At 43.3% G+C, this 19,138-nt stretch overlaps 1 protein-coding gene across 1 annotated transcript in view; it reads left to right on the top strand.

Moving 5' to 3' along the window:
* Nucleotides 1-18,596, top strand: part of CA12 (carbonic anhydrase 12) — a 32,999-nt gene extending 14,403 nt beyond the window's left edge. Inside the window, exons 4-10 of the mRNA XM_071568780.1 lie at nucleotides 1,598-1,740; nucleotides 4,423-4,518; nucleotides 6,712-6,775; nucleotides 7,190-7,347; nucleotides 8,414-8,540; nucleotides 15,422-15,506; nucleotides 16,925-18,596. Of these exons, the coding sequence (XP_071424881.1) occupies nucleotides 1,598-1,740; nucleotides 4,423-4,518; nucleotides 6,712-6,775; nucleotides 7,190-7,347; nucleotides 8,414-8,540; nucleotides 15,422-15,506; nucleotides 16,925-17,009 (758 nt within the window). The 3' untranslated portion in view covers nucleotides 17,010-18,596. The remainder of the gene's footprint in view (nucleotides 1-1,597; nucleotides 1,741-4,422; nucleotides 4,519-6,711; nucleotides 6,776-7,189; nucleotides 7,348-8,413; nucleotides 8,541-15,421; nucleotides 15,507-16,924) is intronic.
* The last annotated feature ends 542 nt before the right edge of the window (nucleotides 18,597-19,138 follow it).

Genomic DNA, 19,138 nt, shown 5'->3' with positions numbered 1-19,138 from the left:
AATGGCTGGAACACCTTTTCTTTGTGAACCTTCTTTTCTTAAAGCCATTCTTGGTCCTGGCTAGAAGACTGTACTGTCACAATTAAATGCCTTGAGCTGGTGTGAGTGACAGGCAACATGCAGAGAGGGAAACATTGTCGTGGACTTCAGTGGTGCCAGAGTGCAGGAGACACAAGAACAACACTGAGAGCCTGGACCTCACACAATAGTCACTCAGGTAAAGGCAAATTCCTTGTAGAGCTTTTGTCGCTGTCAGACCTCACACTGTCGCTGTCAGACCTCACACTGTCGCTGTCAGACCTCACACTGTCGCTGTCAGACCTCATCTCGCCCCTAAAACACAGAGTTTGACTACTTCCTAATGAAAGCCAAGACAAAAACATATCCCCCCTCAGTAAAAAGGGGAATTAATCCCAAGGTCAGTGCCCTCCTGGAAAGCGGAGGAGATGCAGCCAACTCAAGAAACCTCACTTAGATACAAATTAATTGCTTGGCGTAATAAAAAATGAGGTTCTGCTGGAGTGATCACTGCACCATCTGCTGCTGCCTTCTCTTTCAGCTGGGGTGGAAATCAGAAGGATGTTCAGTGTTGTGCTGTAGTTGTTGCTACCTGTAATTAATGTGCTTCACCAGCCAGTTCATACAGACACAGCCAGACTGAAAACAGGAGAGCTCTAAACAAACTTTTTAGGACCAGCATAAAACTACACAGGCTTGCAGCTGTTCCTTCACTGGTTTGAGCCTTGTTTGCCCTGAAAAGCAGGTCTGGGATGCTCCAGAAACACGGTGTATTCACACCAAAAAGCAATAAAGATAAATAGCAGAGAAATCAATCTGTTCTTGATATAAAGTGTTTCTTTGTGGAGCACCAAATGTCTCAAGAGAACAACTGAGAAGTTTCTGCTGAGTTGAGAATTACTACTGTCATTTCTACACCAAAAAAAAAAACCAAACCCAGCCTGTTGTCGGGGAGCAGAAGGGAGGGTAATGCAGAGATCTGCTTCCAGCACCTCAAGAGAGGAAATGCTCATTCTTAAGGCCTGGGATTGTTTTGCTGCTTGACAGCAATGTTCTCAGTTTTCGGAGCAGGGAGGAGAGGGGGACATTTATTTGCTTTTGCCATGTGCTGCTAAAAGAAGAGTAAGAGGCAGAGGAGTTCAATATGACAGAAGATAAAAAATACCATGATAAATATTAATTTGTTAAGCCATTTTCAGCTATTATAATGGAATTAAAAGAAGGCACATAAACATAAGTTTTGCTTTGACACATCAAGAATTGTCTCTTCAAGAAGTCCAAGACAAATTTTCATTCTTCAGGAAAAAGAAACATTTCCATTAGCAACAATTCCCATATTCAATTCCTTTATTTAAAAGAATAGAAAAAGAGTGTGTTCTAAATTATCTTGATTTATCCAGAAAGGGCTAAAGAGAACTTAAGTGTGTATCTCCCACCACAGACTGAGATGGGTTTGAGTTAAAAATCTGCTTTGTCCATGCTCGATATGTAATAAGACACAGTACTTTTATTTGTCCTGTTCTTGAGAGTCATTTGCTGTGGGGTCATTTGCTGCCATCTGGGTTTGCTCTGTTTGCAGTGAAGATGTACCTGTCCCCCACCATGGCCATCAGGAACCTGCCCTTCGAATACGCTGCATCGCAGCTCCACCTGCACTGGGGCAACCGCAACAAGTCTGAGGGCTCTGAGCACACCATCGGGGGCAAGCACTTTGCAGCAGAGGTGAGACAGCTCAGGTCAGGGAAAGGGACAGAGAAGCTTGGCCAGGTGTGCTGGTTTGAAGATAAACTGGCAGGAGAAACAAACCCAACACAAAAGAGATCATAAGTCAGAGTTATGATTTTATAAAAACATTACAATAAATGCAATGGCACAAAGAGAAATTGGATTTAACCCACAAAACACAGAAGTAGAACCCAGCCCCCTGGGGCACAAACACAGTGGGATTTGGTGGCTCCTGTGCTGAGCCCCACGTGGTTCCTCTGAGTCCAAAGTAAAAGGAAGGGAAAAACCTGTTGACGCAGATGATGTCACAGTCTGGTCAAGAGTGGTGGTCTCCTCCTGTCCAGGTTCTGCTCCTCCCCTGGATCCAATGAGTGGTTTCCCAAGTTCCAAAAAACCCCAAGATTCTCTCCCCTCAGGTGCAGGTGGGAGCCCCCAGTCCCTCCCCCAAGGCAGGGAGTTCCACACTGGGGGATCTGACTCTGGGATTCAGGGGGGAATTTGGAATTGTTGCTGGCCCATGAGCAGACATGAGCCCTCAGGTGGGTGTGGATTTGCCAAGGACTCCCCAGAGGGGAGTTCTCCCAGCTCCTCTCCCAGGCTTCTTTCCCACCCCGCTTGCATGCTGAGGGGTCAGGTGTGTCCTGGGCAGCTGCTGCCAATGGTCCACTGTTAATTGTTTGTGGGAAATGGAATAGAGGGTGTAGAATGCACAGCTTTGGTCACACCCACACAGTGATAAACTGGTCTCAGCTACTGAACTAGGGCACCAGCTCCCACTGGTCCAAAGTGGAATCTGTGTCTTGGGGATATGGCTGTAAAAGGCTGCAAGGTTCTGCTAAATCTATTAAAATCTACTTGTAGTGTTTTGACCCATGGCTTCCTCAGTAACCATTGTATCTAAGGAAGTTACAAGTATTCCACACATGTCTTCCATGTAGCAGGGGGGAGTGGTTTAGTCCCCCTTCCTGGGCTGGGGAGCTCGTGGAAGGTGTTGGAGCCTGATCCCTCCGGTTGTTGGTGGTTCTCCTGTCCTGGGTGAGATTGTTTCATGCTTGTTCCCCTTCCTTGAGGGTTTTAATTGTGTTTGTCTGATTCATTTGTTTCTTTTGGTTTGGTTTTGTTTCTTCTCAATTTTCTGGTTGATCAGTCCCCTTCTCCCTTTCCCCTTTCCCCTGGGGGTGGGATCCTACGTACTGTGTATACAGTGGGTTGTAAATGTTAGAAAATATAATTTCTTCTTTTTATTCAGTTTAGTTTCTTTTGAGTATGTTTCTTTTCAGTTTTTTTTCCTTTCCCTTGCTGGGAAAGTTCTGGGAGAGGAAAGGGGGGCCAGTCCAGGGTTGGTAACAGCTAGGCCAAACCTGTGACACTACTAAACCATGGATTGTGCACCTTCAAAAAGTGGACTCTGATGTACTGTCATTAAGTCAAGGGATTAGAATTTAGGCTTTTGTCTTGAGTTGAGCTGGCAAAATGCCAACTGCCCAACACAGAGTGTCAGAGCCTCCCTCTCCATGCCAAGAAAAGGGAGGAAAAAACCCCTGGAGACCTAAGATTTAAACTTTAATTATATGTATTTATACAGGAAGGAGAAAATTAAAAGAAAACAACAATATAACACATGGTTGCACAAGTTAGAAATAACAAAAAATAACTCTCCACTCCCCATCGAACACAAATTTCACTATTTTAAGTACAAATCACTTCAGAGAACTCAGTCTCCTGTGGGACAGCCATAAACCGGAGAGAAAGGCTAAGAACAAACATTTTACTTCCCTAAGATAACATGGTGGTAAGCAGATGCAGGCCTGGGCCTCCTGGGACAGCACAGTAAGTCTTTCTCAGAAGCCATGAAGGAACTGAGAAACTCGTCTTACTCTTCTGTATTTATATTTCAGTTTACATCTTCTGGTATGAAATATTTCTTTGCTTGCTTAAGGCAGGTGATGTCTGTCTCTCCTAATCTACATAACATTATCAGGGCCTACTAAAATTGAGGCTTAGCTAAAACTAAAAGTACTGCATTTCTGAACTCAGAAATAGCACCAGATGACTTAAGCCATTCCAAGATAATTCCTAGGCATTTGATACCGTGGCTCTTCCCTGTAAACCAGGTATATCTTTTGCCTGCTCTGTTTACCTTTACTCTCCTTCTTCCACCAGTGAAGAACTATCTGTTATCTTACCTAACCCTAAGTGATGGATTTGGGTACAGAGATTTACCTCAAAATTATTACAAGAGAAATCACTCAGAATAGTTTGCTTGCATAACAGCACTTTAGGAATTCATTTTTTCTCTAGTTACATTTAACACTGAATTTTGTGTTTAAATATTGGAGTTCAAAGGTAGTGTTTTTCAGAAAAATTTACTAGTAAAGTAGTACTTTAGTACTAGTAAGAACTTGTAGTGGCACAAGTCAAGATGCCTTGAAGCTGAAGTCATTGATCCTCTTTCCCCCCTCATTTTGGGGAGTGAGAAGTGTGTGTGACTTGGCTACAACAGGGTGGGAGTCCCAGGACCTTTTGCTTTTCGTTGACAAGATCTTACCCCCAGAAATCACTGAAGGACTCCCTGTATTGTCTTATCCTGAGGTGGCTGAATTGGCCCATTTTAGCTGTGAAACAGAAATGAAAGCATGACCCAGGTGCTCTTGTAACAGAGTATTTCCTTCTTTGCAGCTGCATATTGTGCATTACAACTCTGAGAAATACCCAGATGTAACAGCAGCAATGGACAAAGCTGATGGATTGGCGGTTCTGGCTGTTCTCCTTGAGGTAGGATGAAGGATCCTTTGGGGTTCTGTTGTTTAGAATATGCTTTCAATCATTATCAATGTACAAGAGTTCCTAGATTATTCAACAAGACAAAGGTTCTTCCTTTTCTATTTCACAAGAAAAAAAGGTCAAATTCCAGCAGCACATACAAAAACAGGAACAAATTTTAAGAAAATAAGAATTCTGAATATTTCCTTGTGTTTTTCCATAAATTAACTTCAGCTTTGTTAAATCCATTTTTGCATTCCTTTACAAACTGATGATTGGCAGAATTTATCAAACAGGAGGCAATAGTGAATTCCCAGCTCTCCTCCTCCCAAGTGCCTGGTGTAGCACAAAGCAGTTTTGATAGAGCAGGAGCAGCTCTGCCTTTGGCCACCAGTGTAATTAGGATTTAAGCACAGTCTTCATGCTCCTAACTTCCCAGATTCTTTGAATCACAGCTTACAGTAAACAAGTAAATTCAGTGACTTTTCAAGAGGACAGAAGGACAGCTTTCCAATTTTCCTCTCTAAAGCCCCACTTACAAAGATAATAATGATCTTAAACAGAATGTTTTTAATAGCTTGTCCATATATGTCTCCTTTTTCTTGAGGATTAGAACTCCTCAATAAGATAACTGTAAACATAATTTTTAAATGTGAGGATTTGCTGCAGCAAAGAAAACCAAAATCCCAAGTTTTCACATTTCCATAAAAAAAGTGAAAATGTTCTACTCAGCAGACAAAGCTCTCGTTAATATTACCCCAGCTCACTTCTCAGCAGCTCTTGGATTTTGACAGTAATTCTATGCTAAATTTCAGTTCATTTGGAAGTTGCAGCTGTGAAAAGTGTCAGAGTATTGTCTATTATGTTAGGGAATAATACTGGAATTCTGGTTATTTCTAAGCAATGGTGTTTAAAAATCAAATTAGGGAACAATAGAGATCAGGTCTTTGGGAAACTGTCAGACAGCTGGTGGCTCTTACAGTTGATCTAAGGACCCCAGTTCACTCCATCTGGTTGTCAGAGGAGTTGCTAAGCACCAATTCTGAAGAATTCATTAAAAAGGACATTAGATTGAAAACTGCTGGTAGCATTTGAAAATCGTGGTCTTGTTTGATAGTTGAGCTACAGCCCTTGCCAGTGGGCTTGTGGGCCCCAACAGTGTCATTCTTTACCTTCCTGGACTGTGAGGAGCAACAGTCTTAAAAATGTTTGTGAGTGGAAAAATGTGGCTTTCAGTAGAGACCAGCAGGTGATCTGAGAAGCTGAGGACTCAAGCCTCCTGCCTCCCCTGTTCTCAGAGGACATGGTTTCCCTCCATGTGCACAGCCCCATGACCAGGAGAGGCCAGCAGGGTCTTCCTAGCACACACCACATGCTACACTGTGGTTCTTAGGGCAAAGTTCTGACAAAGAGGCTATGGTGGCTCTGGAGTGGGAATGCAAGTGTGTCTCCATGCTAATCCTTTGACTTATGAAAGTACCTATTCTGGTACCTGAACATCTGGGCAGTGGAGACACCTTCTGCCAGGTCACCCAGCCCTGCTGTGTGCCCCCAGACCCACTGGGGCTGCAGTGCTTTGTGTTAGGGAATTTATGCCTTGTCAAGCAAGTGAACCAAGGATGAATTTGCAGGTGGAGCTTCTGAGATAAGAATGGAATCTCTTTGGAGACCTTGGACGCACACAGGAGCTGGAAACTGAGCCTGCAGAGACTCCATGGAGTAACATTAATAGAGCTCTTTTATAAAGTTAAAACAAGTTGCATTAAGATGATTTAGATCTAGCAATTTTTGGGAAATATTTGTTACTTAATAATTAGCTATAGCTGTGTGATGTCAGATAGTTTGCATGGTGTGTGCAGATTTTAAGATTGTGTGTAACGGTGTGAAAAAGTTGCTCTGAATATAGTCCCTCCTGAAACTTGAATATTCCTGCGCAAGTTTCGTTTAAATATTGTTAATGTAAATATAGTCGTCTCTTCTTCTGCTCCTCTTCCCTTCTTTCCACAACTACTGTAGCCCATGACGAAGAGGACCAAGAAATAAACTACCTGAAACCCACATAAAACTAGATTCAGTCAACCATTTTATTTAACAATCAGGGTTGAAGCCCCTGAAAGACCGTAAAAGGCTCAGTTGAGAACTGTGTCTGTGGAGATCAGGCATTGTGACAGGTTTGCACAGCTGCTCATGGTGTCATCATTACAGATTGGACCCTTCAACCCCTCCTACGAGAAGATCTTCAGGCACTTCAGGAATGTGAAGTACAAGGGTAAGTGGCTGCACCAGACTGAGGGTGGCTCAGAGGTCAGGGGTCACCCTCAGGGGGAATAAGCTGACTGAAGGGACAGTCCAGAGACCCCACACAAACCTGTCACAGACTGTGAGATTCGTCCAAGTTCTAAGCATTTCTTGGAGGAGTGTATGGATGGCAAGCACCAGGTTTTCCCGACTGGGCCTTACTTATTGCATGTGGTGGGTTTAGTTAATATGGCCACAGTTTATCTTACAGAATTCAGGTTTGCTATCTAAGACAAGATTTGTACAGAGAAAACCTAAAAAGCTTCTTTATTAAACTGTGACAATCTCTGCTGAAATAGTGGTATGACACCAAAAACATTCTACTTACTGAACAGCAAATTCCCCTCAGCAGTGCACACACATTCACAGGAATGCCCTTTTCCAGATCAGAATGTCCAAGTGCCTGGTTTCAATGTTGGAGAGCTGCTCCCCGAGAGGCTGGATGAGTTCTACCGCTATGAAGGATCCCTGACCACTCCTCCCTGCTACCCCAGTGTACTCTGGACAGTGTTCAGACATCCTGTCAGGATCTCACAGGAGCAGGCAAGTTCCAGGAGGGCACATTCAGACCTGGCTGGTGTCAGCTAAAGAACAGTCAGTGCATACCCTCATTTCCTGGATTTCTCTTATCTTCCTGTAAAACTGAAAGATGACCATCACTAAAATCCCTCAAGTGGGAAGAACAGCACAGAACTGATATAAATCCAGATCCCATTCTGTTTGCAGTTAGCACATTTTCAGTTGACCAGAACAAATAAATGACAAAAACCAACATAACAATTGGTACAGTGTCAGCTTAAAAATCTCACAATCAAGTGAGATCAATTTGTGTTTTCACTATGTACTTCCTGCCTTAATACTTTCCAAAAGGTACTTGCAGATTACTTTGCTCATGTCCATATCTGAACCCTACTCACCAAGTATTTTAGTGTTACTGTCATCCTGACTGACTTAGGTGTGACAGGTTGAGTAGATGTTAAGTTCCTAAAAGCATGTGATATGTTATTTGTCAGTCTTGAATCCCCTCATGTTTCTTCCAACTTGTATTTTTTTGGGCCCATTTAATTAACTACTTTTGTTTTTAGGTGGCCACTTCCATACACTGTAAACTCACATTCACTATCTTCTCATCCACATAATTACAGACACTGGGGGGAAAATATTACTATCAAAATCTCTGGTCAAAATCATGTATGTTCCTTGTTATTAAAATCCATTCTTACCTTTGTCCACTCTGTCAGATTGTGTCTTTTCCAAAGTAAAGAGTTCGTTCCCCAAGTAGCCTTTAATACTGCTGAGGAGTTAGATTGTGCTGGGGAGATCACCTGGAGAAGGCCACCATGAATTCTCCCATCCAGTTCTCCTGGAGCTAATCATGGGCAGGATTAGTTTTAGGAGGATGAAACAAAATACAGGTATGACTTTGGAGAGGCCACACTGCTCACACATTATTCTGGATTTGGGCGCACAGGTCACATAAGACCTAAGCATTACTTGGTGTGTCCTGTCCCCTTTAACCACCCCTTGGATTTGCAGCACAGTCCCAGTGTCCACACACTGGCACTGCCTTCCCTGTGCTCTGGAAGCTGATCAGGTGCTTCCCTTGTAGCTGTTGGCCCTGGAGACAGCCATGTACTGCACAGAGAGGGACGACCCAGAGCCCCTGGAGATGGTGGACAACTTCAGGAACGTTCAGGAATTCCAGGAAAGGCTGGTTTTTATCTCCTTCCGTGAAGGTGAGTGGTGTGAGAGCTTCTGTGCACATCTGGAACACTGAGCTGGCAGTCCTGGTGTGCTGCACCACCACACACCCACAACAGGCTCCTTTCATAAAATCATAGAATTATAGAATGAGCTGAGTTGGAAGAGACCTCTGAGATCATCAAGTCCAACCCTTGATCCAGCCCCACTTTGAATACCAGATCATGGCACTCAGTGCCACATCCAGTCTCATCTTAAAAACCTCCAGGGATGGTGAATTCACCCCCTCTCTGGACAGGCCATTCCAGTGCCTGACCACTCTCTCTGGAAAGAATTCCTTTCTGATATCCAACCTGAACTTCCCCTGGCAGAGCTTAAGCCTGTGCCCTCTTGTTCTACTGTTGGCTGCCTGAGAGAAGAGACCAATCCCCACCTGGCTACAACATCCTTTCAGGGAGTTGTAGAGAGTAATGAGGTCTCCTCTGAGCCTCCTCTTCTCCAGGCTAAACCATACCAGGTCCCTCAGCCTCACCTCACAGCACTTGCGCTCCAGTCCCTTCTCCAGCTTCGTTGCTCTTCTCTGGACCTGCTCCAGCCCCTCAATATCTTTCCTGAACTGAGGGGCCCAGAACTGAACACAACACTCAAGGTGTGGCCTCACCAGTGCTGAGTACAGGGCAAGGATCACTGCCCTGGTCCTGCTGCCACACTGTTCCTGATCCAGGCCAGGATGCCACTTGTCTTCTTGGCCACCTGGGCACTCTGTTGGCTCATGTTCAGCCTTCTGTCCCTCAGTCCCCCCAGGTCCCTCTGCCTGGATGCTCTGCAGCCACTCTGTGCCCAACCTGTAGTGCTGCAGGGGTTGTTGTGGCCAAAGGGCAGGACCCGGCACCTGGCCTTGTTAAACCTCATCCCATTGGAATCAGCCCATCTCTCAAGTCTGTCCAGGTCCCCCTGCAGAGCCCTCCTGCCTTCCAGTAGGTCAACACTCCCTCCCACCTTGGTGTCATCTGAAAACTTGCTAATGATGGACTCACAGCACATCCCTTTGTCCCCTTCTCTTCTCTTGCTGCATTGGTCCTTGGGTAGCTGTACAAAAATAAGGAACTCAATATATAAAATTCTTTTCCCCACAATGGGTATCAGTCAAGACCTGCAACCTTTGTGAACAAAGGCGCGGAGATAAAAGAAGGAAGACAAGATTGGCCTTGTCATGCTTAGCAGAAGTATTTGCTGTCACTACAGATACTCAACAGTTGCACAGCTGAGCTGTTGCTGGAGCTGCCCTTGTCTCACCAGAGACATTGGCTGGTTCTCAGCAGTGTCAGGCTTTGCTTTATGCAGACCGCACATCCAAAGGGAATCCCAGTTTTGCCTTGCAGGGGCACTGTTTTGGGGGACTCACATAAAATCAGAAGAGGTCCTTGAGGAATTCAAACCTGACAAATAAAAATCATTCATAACACTGGATTGTATGATCCAGTGTCACAAATTAAAAAAAACCAACAACTTTGAGGAAGAGCTGATTTAAAAGTATGTACACAATGATAATGTAGAGGTTTGAGGGAGGGGCTTGCACAAAATCTGTCTGTGGTGAGGACCAGAGCTGTTCCCCACAGCAAGGCACTTGAAGATGTTGTTGGTGCAAAATGTATTTTTCCAAACCCTTTGTTGTCTTGCAAACAAATGCTCTGAAGCATCTGTGAAGTTGGCACATGCATGGCAGGCAGATGAATCTAGAAAAGCCCCTCCACTGTTGGAAATTCAGAGTAAAGTATTTCTAAAAGGAAAAGCACACTTCACAAAAAAGATTGGCCAAGCAGTAAAATTTCCAGTTCATCAAATGTGTCAGGACATCCTTTCAGCTTTGCCTGCAAGGCTCAGTTTCTTCAGTGTTCAGATGAAAGAACAGAAGCCAAGGAGTTGTGGATCTTGGGGAACGTCACACAGCAGCTGCTGCAGGGACACTTCCCTGCAGGCACAGTGCAGCACCTGGTCATGCCATTGCTCTCGGCAGAGATAATATATCTCTTCTAATGTAAACCTGTAAAGGAGAAGAGTGAAAATTAGAGATCAGCCAAAAAAAACCAAAACAACAAAACAAAAGAAAAACAAATAAAAAAAGAAAAACAAAAATCCTCCAAACAGATAAAACATTTATCTGAAATCAGAGATGGTTTAGATTTGTCCCCCAAATTTGGCTGATCTCTTTGTCAGTTCAGCTGCATCAAAAATTCCAGACAGAGCAGTGTGGAACATCAGCAGCATTTGGCCCTTCCTTGAATCAATCTCCACCTTTAAGATAAACCCCAGAGACAATTGCAGAAGTCCTCCTGTGGCTCGGGACCATTTCAGTTCTCAGGGAAACATTTTACAATCTTTCTAAATCTTCCTGTAAGAGGAACATCATTCTACCATGAAGTTTCTTTTGAATGCCTTCTCTGAAATTATTGCATAAAACTGGTAATTATTTAAATAAGTGTGTCAATGCTACTGTCCTTTCTACTTAAGAACATCTCTTTCATTGAGTTCCAGTTATTTAGATCTTTATTTCTCTGCATTTTTACAGTATTTAACAGTTATGAGCTGACTATATGGCTTGAACCAAAAGCCATGACTTCCCATTCTCCAGCACTGCACTAAATCTCTGCATTTTATAATCTCCAGAACTCCAGGGTCAGAGATGCATGTCTTTAACTGCTGCTTCCCCTGACTTTTACTTTATTTACCATTCCTTCTGCAGTGAACACAGTGGGTCCTCAGGAGCAGCCTGATGGACCAGGAGCATAAGAAACATAAAGGCAGCAGAGCTCTCAGTGCAGCTCAGGGGTTTTCGTTTCTGTTCACTCAGCAGAAAGCTACTGGCTAGAAAAGCAACTGTTTTAACTTGTTTTAACATCAGAGTGGCAGTGATTTAAGGAGAGATGGGATAGCTCCCAATCTTGAGGTGCAGAGAAACAGCAAAATGAATCCTTTTGTTTAAGTACCATCAGGGATCTAAAGATGTTTCCTGCAATGAGTGAAGCCTTCACCCAATGACTTTGTGGTTTGCACTGAGCATCTTGAATGGGGCTGAGGTTCTCACGGACCCTTCTGTCTGTGCAAGGCGTCCACCTTGTAAATAAAGGCCTAGAAAAGTGGCTTTCCCCAGAACCAGATGAGCAGTGTTCATCTCCAAGATTCCCCGTGGAAGCAGGAGTGTGTTCCTTCCAGACATCTCAGAATTTGAGCCTGTTTGGATTACAGTGCTGAGTACTGCAATAACCCACCCCAGCTTTTTCCAGGCAGGCAGCTGAAGTATTGTTCTGTACTCATTGTCATTCCTCCATTTGCATTCTTGCTTATTTGTTGCCAAAGGTATTATCATGTTTCCCATTACTAGCAACAGGTAGGTAAATATTTAAGTCTAAACTGGTTTAGTTGTATCTTTTTTTCTATTTAAAACTGCTCATGAATCACTGCTGAGAGAAGTCACTCTAATCAATCCTTTCTCTTCTCATTTCAACTGTTTACAGTTTGGAGCTCAGTTTCAAAGTCTGACCAAAACAAAGACTAAAACTAAGTACTGGTGGCTGCCAAAACTGTGTGTCACTCTGCATCAGTTTACATGTTAACAAAAAATTAGATTTCTTCCTTTCTGAAAGATCACAAATACTTTCCTGCTGTGCATGAAGAGTCTCTGCAATCTCTGCTTGCTTGTGGGTCTCTAACCTCAATTTTACTGCTTCAAAGTCAAAACTAAGGAAGAAAACAACCTCCTTACCAATTTATCAGCTACCAAAACTGATTTGTTTGTATTGTGTCCATAACAAGTGGAAACCTTATGTCTTGACTGTAACATGACTCTGCATTACACAAGTTATTTCTGGGACTATTCAGAGCTCACATCCAGGACATACACAAGTTATACTTGTTATTTTGCTGGTTCTGTTCCTTGTCTGCTCATTGTACACTATATAAAGGTAGTCATAATATTGTGTTCTATCTTCATGCCTCTTCTCAAGTCCCTCTGCCACCACTTGCAGAATATGGTCATAGAACCATCCCCCAATTTAATCTCATTTAAAATGAGAATTGCACTAGGAGTTCTCTTGTTGCTAGATTCTAAACAAAATACATAAGAAAACTGCAATTTTACCAAATTATCAAATCCTCAACAGCCTCATGATTAATATACAAACTGGTATTGGTTGCACAAACAGTATTTTGAGTAAACTACAAGATGACTGAAGAGTGAAAGAGAGAAAGAACTGGAGTATGTGGGTCTTTCCTACCTGTGTGGGTTGGCAGCTGGAAGGATCCCTTCAAACTTCTGCATCAAGGGTTGTGTACAATGATTGGAACCAGCAGAATCAGGATTTGCAAAACCAGCTGCAAAGGTCCTGAGACCAAGGCTTCACCTCCAGTGTCCTTCTTAGATCTACGACAAATAATAGCCAAAAATGCTATGGTAATGGCAGTGCAGAAACACTTGGGGAATAGCAGAGGTTCTAGAGAGTTCCTCATGGTTAGGGCTGGTTCCCCATGGAATGCCAGTGATCCAAGGTTTACATTTCTATACCCCCGTTTATCTAGTGGGTTTGGCAAGGGTGTGTTGCCAATTCCCAACCACAGCCAGTGAGTTTTGGGGCCAGACTGGTCAGCCAGAAACGAGAAATGCACTTTTGCATCTGTTTCTTCAGCTGAGCTTTCAGCACCTCACTATATTCCCTCTAAATCACACTCAAAGGCAGAAGGTAGAGAGTTCCAACCCACGATCCCAGTAACTACATGTTTCATCAAGGAATCCTCAAACATTTCACAAAAATAGGCTAAGTATTATTATTATTTCCATCCATGGGGGGAAATTTGCCCCAGATGTGACTTTCTCGACGTTGTTGTGAACCAGTGCCAAAGCCAATAATCACATTTGGTTCCCCTTCTGCTAAGCCATATTTTTTGACTCTCACACAGAGGTGACACCAGCTATAAAGACATTTTCAATGTATCTTTACAGCTGACATGACTTAGCAGGGCTGAATTGTGTGGGTTATTGCCCATTCTGCTGTTCCCCAAGAACTGCTCTTTGTAGCCATGAAAGACATTGCTCAGTGCTACTTTTAATAGAAACCCCATTTAGCCTAGCAACATTTAATTACAAAAGCTCATTGACTTAATCAGTGAACCATAGAAAAAACTTTCAACTCATTTCAAAAAAGGTATTCATGGTCCCCTCTAATCTCACGTTCCACCTACCATGGTCACAAAGGCTCCCTCACAGGTGCAGCTCCTCACCTAAAGGAAAGAAATATGAAGATAAAAAAAAAGGAGAAAGAAAAGGTTCCCATCAAAGCGCAATAAAGTGCAGCCTGGTGCTGGGTGCAAGTGCCCAGCCTGGTGCAGCTGCAGCACAGGCAGGGGCAGAGCACTCCCATGGGCATGGGCAGGACACAAATCTCTGGGCCAGGCAAACCCAGAGATTTGGGAAAGAAATCCTGTTGTACACACCTTAGGCCCCCACTTGGCAGGTTTTCAGAGCAGCTTTTGTGTGCCAGGGCTGCCCCTGGCACAGAGCACAGAGGCCACCAGATGTGCCGCTGGACCCCATGTGGTACCAAACTGGGAGTGACTGCAGAGCTCAGTCACCCAGAGGGTTTGGGCCAATAATGAATATCTGAACTTAGGCTCACTCTTAGCAATAACCACGTTTAAAACAGTCTCTAATCTTAAAGGATTATGCAGCAGAATTCCCATATGTTTGTAATACATTCTGGCTGTCAGCATAATATTCCAGTAAAATCAGCTCTACATTTACACAGCTGGAATTGGTTGTGGTGTTCAAACCTGTCAGTGCCCACAAGCTGAGTGGGAACTGGTGTCTAGTTCTGATGATGGTACCATGCTGGCACACTATCTAAGGACATTTTCAAGAGCATTGTCTCAGACAGAAATGCTCCCTACCCTTCCTCTTCAAACTATAGGCTCTTTTTCCACAGTTATCTACTTGGTGTTGTATTTTCTTTTCCATTTGATGCACCTTTACTATTGGACTGGTTTAAAGGTAAAGTGGCAGGAGAAATTAATGAAACACAAAAGAGATTATAAGTCAGAGTTACAATTTAATAACAATATTACAATAAATGCAATGGCACAAAGAGAAATTGGTTTAACCCACAAAACCCAGAAGTAGAACCCAGCCCCCTGAGGTGCAAACACAATGGGGTTTGTTGGCCCCTGTGCTGACCCCCCACGTGGTTCCTCTGAGTCCAAAGTAAAAGGAAGGGAAAAACCTGTTGGTGCAGATGATGTCACAGTCTGGTGGAGAGGGGTGGTCTCCTCCTGTCCAGGTTCTACTCCTCTCTGAATCCGACGAGTGGTCCCAGAAGTCCCCAAACCCCAAGATTCTCTCCCCTCAGGTGCAGGTGGGAGCACCCAGTCCCTTCCCCCCCACCCCCCCCCCCCATTCCGCCAGGGCAGGGAGTTCCACACTGGGGGATGTGACTCTGGGAGTCAGGGGGGATTTTGGAATCGTTGCTGGCCCATGAGCAGACACGACCCTTCAGGTGGGTGTGGTGGTGCCAAAATTAAAATTAATGAAGGATCTAATGGGTCAAATGGGATAAGGTTAAGCTCCAGGGTTTACATTGATATAAGTGAAAATATTTAGATGGAATATATGAAACCTGTCGGTTTGAAAGATTTCTCGTGTTGCTTAGAGAGAAACAGTAATTTGATAAAATATGAAAAGCAATGTGTTAATGAACTAAGAAAATGCAGTTAAGAAAAGAGAGCTCAACGTTAGGATCTTTGGGGAGGCCAAAATAAATAAAAATACTTTCTTTGCCAAACATGTGCATGAAGGTCACTATCAAATATAGCATTATATTCGCCTCTCCAGTCAATAATATTAAGTGTCCTATGCTTTCCCCCTGCCCAGGCTTTGTTGTCTCTGCTGTGATAGGCTGCACCCTGGGAGTCCTCACTGTCCTTGCAGTAATCTTCTGGCTGCTGAAGAAGAAAAGGTAATATATGTGACTATCACATCACTAAGAAAACTAAAAGGCAAATTAAATCTTCTCTCTGACACAAAGAGGTGCTTGTGAGTCCAAAATTTTGGTTTTATCTAAGACATGATCTCTTCCTCCAAAACTTGGATTTGTTTTTATCACTGTAGACATTATTTCCCCTCTATCAGATACTCCAAAGTAATTCTACGATGTTTATTTGGCTGAAAGGCCTCTCAAAGTTGCAGCCTTTGTGGCACAGTGGCTACTGCTCTGCAACTGTAGAAGTGGTTGGGGTTCGTGAAAAGCAAACACAAATGGTTGTTTTCCCACAAAATAACAATTACTGAACAGTGCTCAAATAAACCCTTAAAGGATGCAAAGACAGAAAATAAAGAATTGTGTATGAGCATCAGGGACAACACAAACCCCAGAATATTTCCTGGAGTAGTAAATGAACGGAGGAGAATGAAATGTTAGGAAAACCTCTCCTGAAGGACACAACAATTTAGGGGAAGAAATATGTACTGTCAAAAGATCATTCAGCCACTGTTTTGCCAACAAAGCCAAGTCCTGGAGAAAAATCTAAGGTTGCAAACTTTCCCTCAGCCTAATGCTTTCAGCATTGACTCTGCACACAGAATGTGTTCTCCTGGAATATTTGTAACAAAAAGCTCCTGTGACATCTGCATTGGTACAGAGAAAATAACCTCCTGCATGCATAATGGAACATTTTAAGTAACTGTGCTGGTTTAAAGGTAAACCAGCAGGAGAAATGGACCCACCACAATAGAGACTATAAGTCAGAGTTACAATTTAATGAAAGATGTTACCATAAATACACTGACACAAAGAGAAATTGCTTTCAACTCACAAAACCCAGCAGTACAACCCGGTGTCCTGGGGCACAAACCCAAAGGGGTTTGTTTGCCCTTGTGCTGAGACCCATGTGGTACTCCCCAAGTCCAAAGCAAAAAGAAGTGAGAAACCTGTTGGTGCAGGCAAGGGCTGGGGTCTGGTCAAGAGCAGTGATCTCCTCCTGTCAAGGTCCTGCTGCTCCTCTGGATCTGACAAGTAGTTCCCAAGATCTTCTTACCCACCACTTATGTACCCTCAGGGAGCACCCAGTCCCTCCCCCTGGGCGGGGACTCACACAATGGGTGATTGACTCTGGGAGCCAGGGGGTATTGTTGAACCATTGATGGCCCCTTGGCAGCCACGCCTCCTCAGGGTGGGTGTGAAAGTGATAATGACTCCCTGGGCAGCTGCTGCTAATGGTCCATTGTCCTTAGGAAATGAATAGAGGGTTTAGAATACACAGCTTTGATCACCCCCATACAGTGATAACTGGTCCCACCTGCTGAACTAGGACAGTAACTAATGGTGCTTTTCCGTAATTGGCACTACAACTATTTAATACATTTGTTTCATTTTAGTTGCAAAAAGGGAGGGGAAGACAACAGAGGAGTCATCTACAAACCAGGCACATACAAGGAGGAAGAAGACATCTCCAAAATTTGATGCCCTGCTCTGTCACAAAAGCCCCTTTTCATTCACAGCACTGATTTACTTTGGATTGGTGAAACTCATCTCTTGTTCTTGGCTAATGATAAGCCCCAAGAGAATTCTAAAAACAGATGTCAGCCAGAAATTTTGTGAAGCCCTAGTTCTCCCCTTGTTCTCTTGTCTTCCAGGGAGATAAATCAGTGGACCCTCTGAGCTGAGCTCCTCACCACGCTCTTTGCATGTTTGCTGCTTCCTCAGTCTGGGGGCTTTAATTGAATTTCACAGTTCATCCTAAACTCCAGATTTGTGGTTGGTTCAGCACAGGTTTTCCCACAGGTATTCCAATCTGAAGGCATTCATTGAGCTGCAAACATCCCTCCCTCTAAATCAGGGTATTGATTTTAGCATCACAATTATAAACAAGGTAAAGGGCAAATTGTATTTGAGAGAAGGACTTGAACTGGGTTGTGCAGTGGATACAGGTTTTAAAAGTTTTAAAAAATTAGGCCAGAACATTCAGCAGCAAACTGGGAAGAAGGAAAAGGCAAATGTAGATGGAGTGAGAGCCACAGGAGTTATCAGTGGGGTTCAAACCCAGGGGCTCAGGGCTGACAAAACACTCCTGCTGAAGGAGCAGCTCCCCCTCCAGATGTTCCACCCCTCACATATCTGGGGTAGAGCTCAGCCCCCACTGCCACTGGAATTACAGGAGCATCTTGTCTTATTATACAGCTTTTATTTATAGTGTGGGTATGAATGATGTGGAGATAATTCTGCTTTTTAGCAGACTTGTCATTTAATCATGAAATCCCGATTGATTTCACAGCATCTATTACAGCTGCAATTAAGCAGCTGATGGTTTGGCTGATTTAGTTTTCTGACTTTAGTAACTTAATTCCTAGAAAGTAATCTGAATGGTGTTTTCAAACCTTGCAAGCTACATACTCGGGTCTCATTATACAGTTTTGTAAGTGAGAAGCGCACACTTAACTCAGTTTTCACAGTAGACAAGGACTTGGGGGAGGAAAGACTGTAGCATGCAGAATTCCTCCTGGGTTTGACATTTAAAAGGAGGATCTGAACTGCTGAACTTCAGGGCACACACAGGAAGGGAGAGAGGCAGTAACTGCAGGTCTGAATGCTGCAGCCTGAACTTCACACCTCCATCCATTTTCCATTCTATAGCAGCACCACCACTTTTGTCATTTTAAATAAATAAACCTTTATTATCTGTTTTCTCCTTTAGAGGTGGCAGGTGCATACATATACACATACATACACACATGTGTTTCAGCACAGAATGGTTTAGATTCTTCCCTTTCCATCCCCAAGGAAACTGTTTAATGTGAAAAGCATTTTGGGTGCCAGCAGAAAGAACTTACTGATACTTATTGTACATGAAATTTAGGAGCAGAATCTTACAGCTGTGTACATGGCATATTCCAGCATTTTTACCTCACATAAACAAACACATAAAGACCATCTTGTTGAAAGGTTTGAAATTATTTAGAAATCAGCAGTTGTGTGCAGTAGGCAACATTACTTACTGTTTGAATAAAGGTGTTTAAAGACAAGATTAGATAATAAATTTTTATTCTTTTCCTTTTGTTTCTCTTGTTTCTTCTAGAAGAGTAACATTTTATTGTGTATTTTAATCTTCAGCTCAACTGATTCAAAACATCCATCTATCACTCTCTTTTGCAACATTCTTGACACCTGCAAAACGAAACATAAAAACCTCAGCCAAGGAAAATTCTCACAATAGCAGCTCTGAAAACTTATCACACATTAGGCAGAAAGTGTCTCCTTCAGAATTCCTTCTTGAGAACAAAATGAAAAGGGTTTCAAGCAAATGATATTCCTGCTGCTCCTACTTATAACACCCTCTAACTGCATGGAGTCCTCCTGGGAAATCCTGGCTGCCTTTGGAAATGGGAACACATGGCAAATTTTGTTTTTCTTTAATATTTTATTAAATATTGAGCTGAAAGAATCTAAGCCCATGTATTTTCTGGGCTCTGTAGCTACTGTCACTTAATAACCCTGAATATCACCTTTTTTTACGGATTTCCAGGGGATTCCTTGTGTCATTCTTCCATACACAATATCTCAGATGTCTGGGAAAACTCAGGCATGATCAGACA

Source organism: Pithys albifrons, chromosome 13 (genome assembly GCF_047495875.1).
Source record: "Pithys albifrons albifrons isolate INPA30051 chromosome 13, PitAlb_v1, whole genome shotgun sequence".
Classification (NCBI taxonomy): domain Eukaryota; kingdom Metazoa; phylum Chordata; class Aves; order Passeriformes; family Thamnophilidae; genus Pithys; species Pithys albifrons.
Note: the sequence above shows the minus strand (reverse complement) of the source record. Positions and strands in the feature narration are given on the sequence as shown.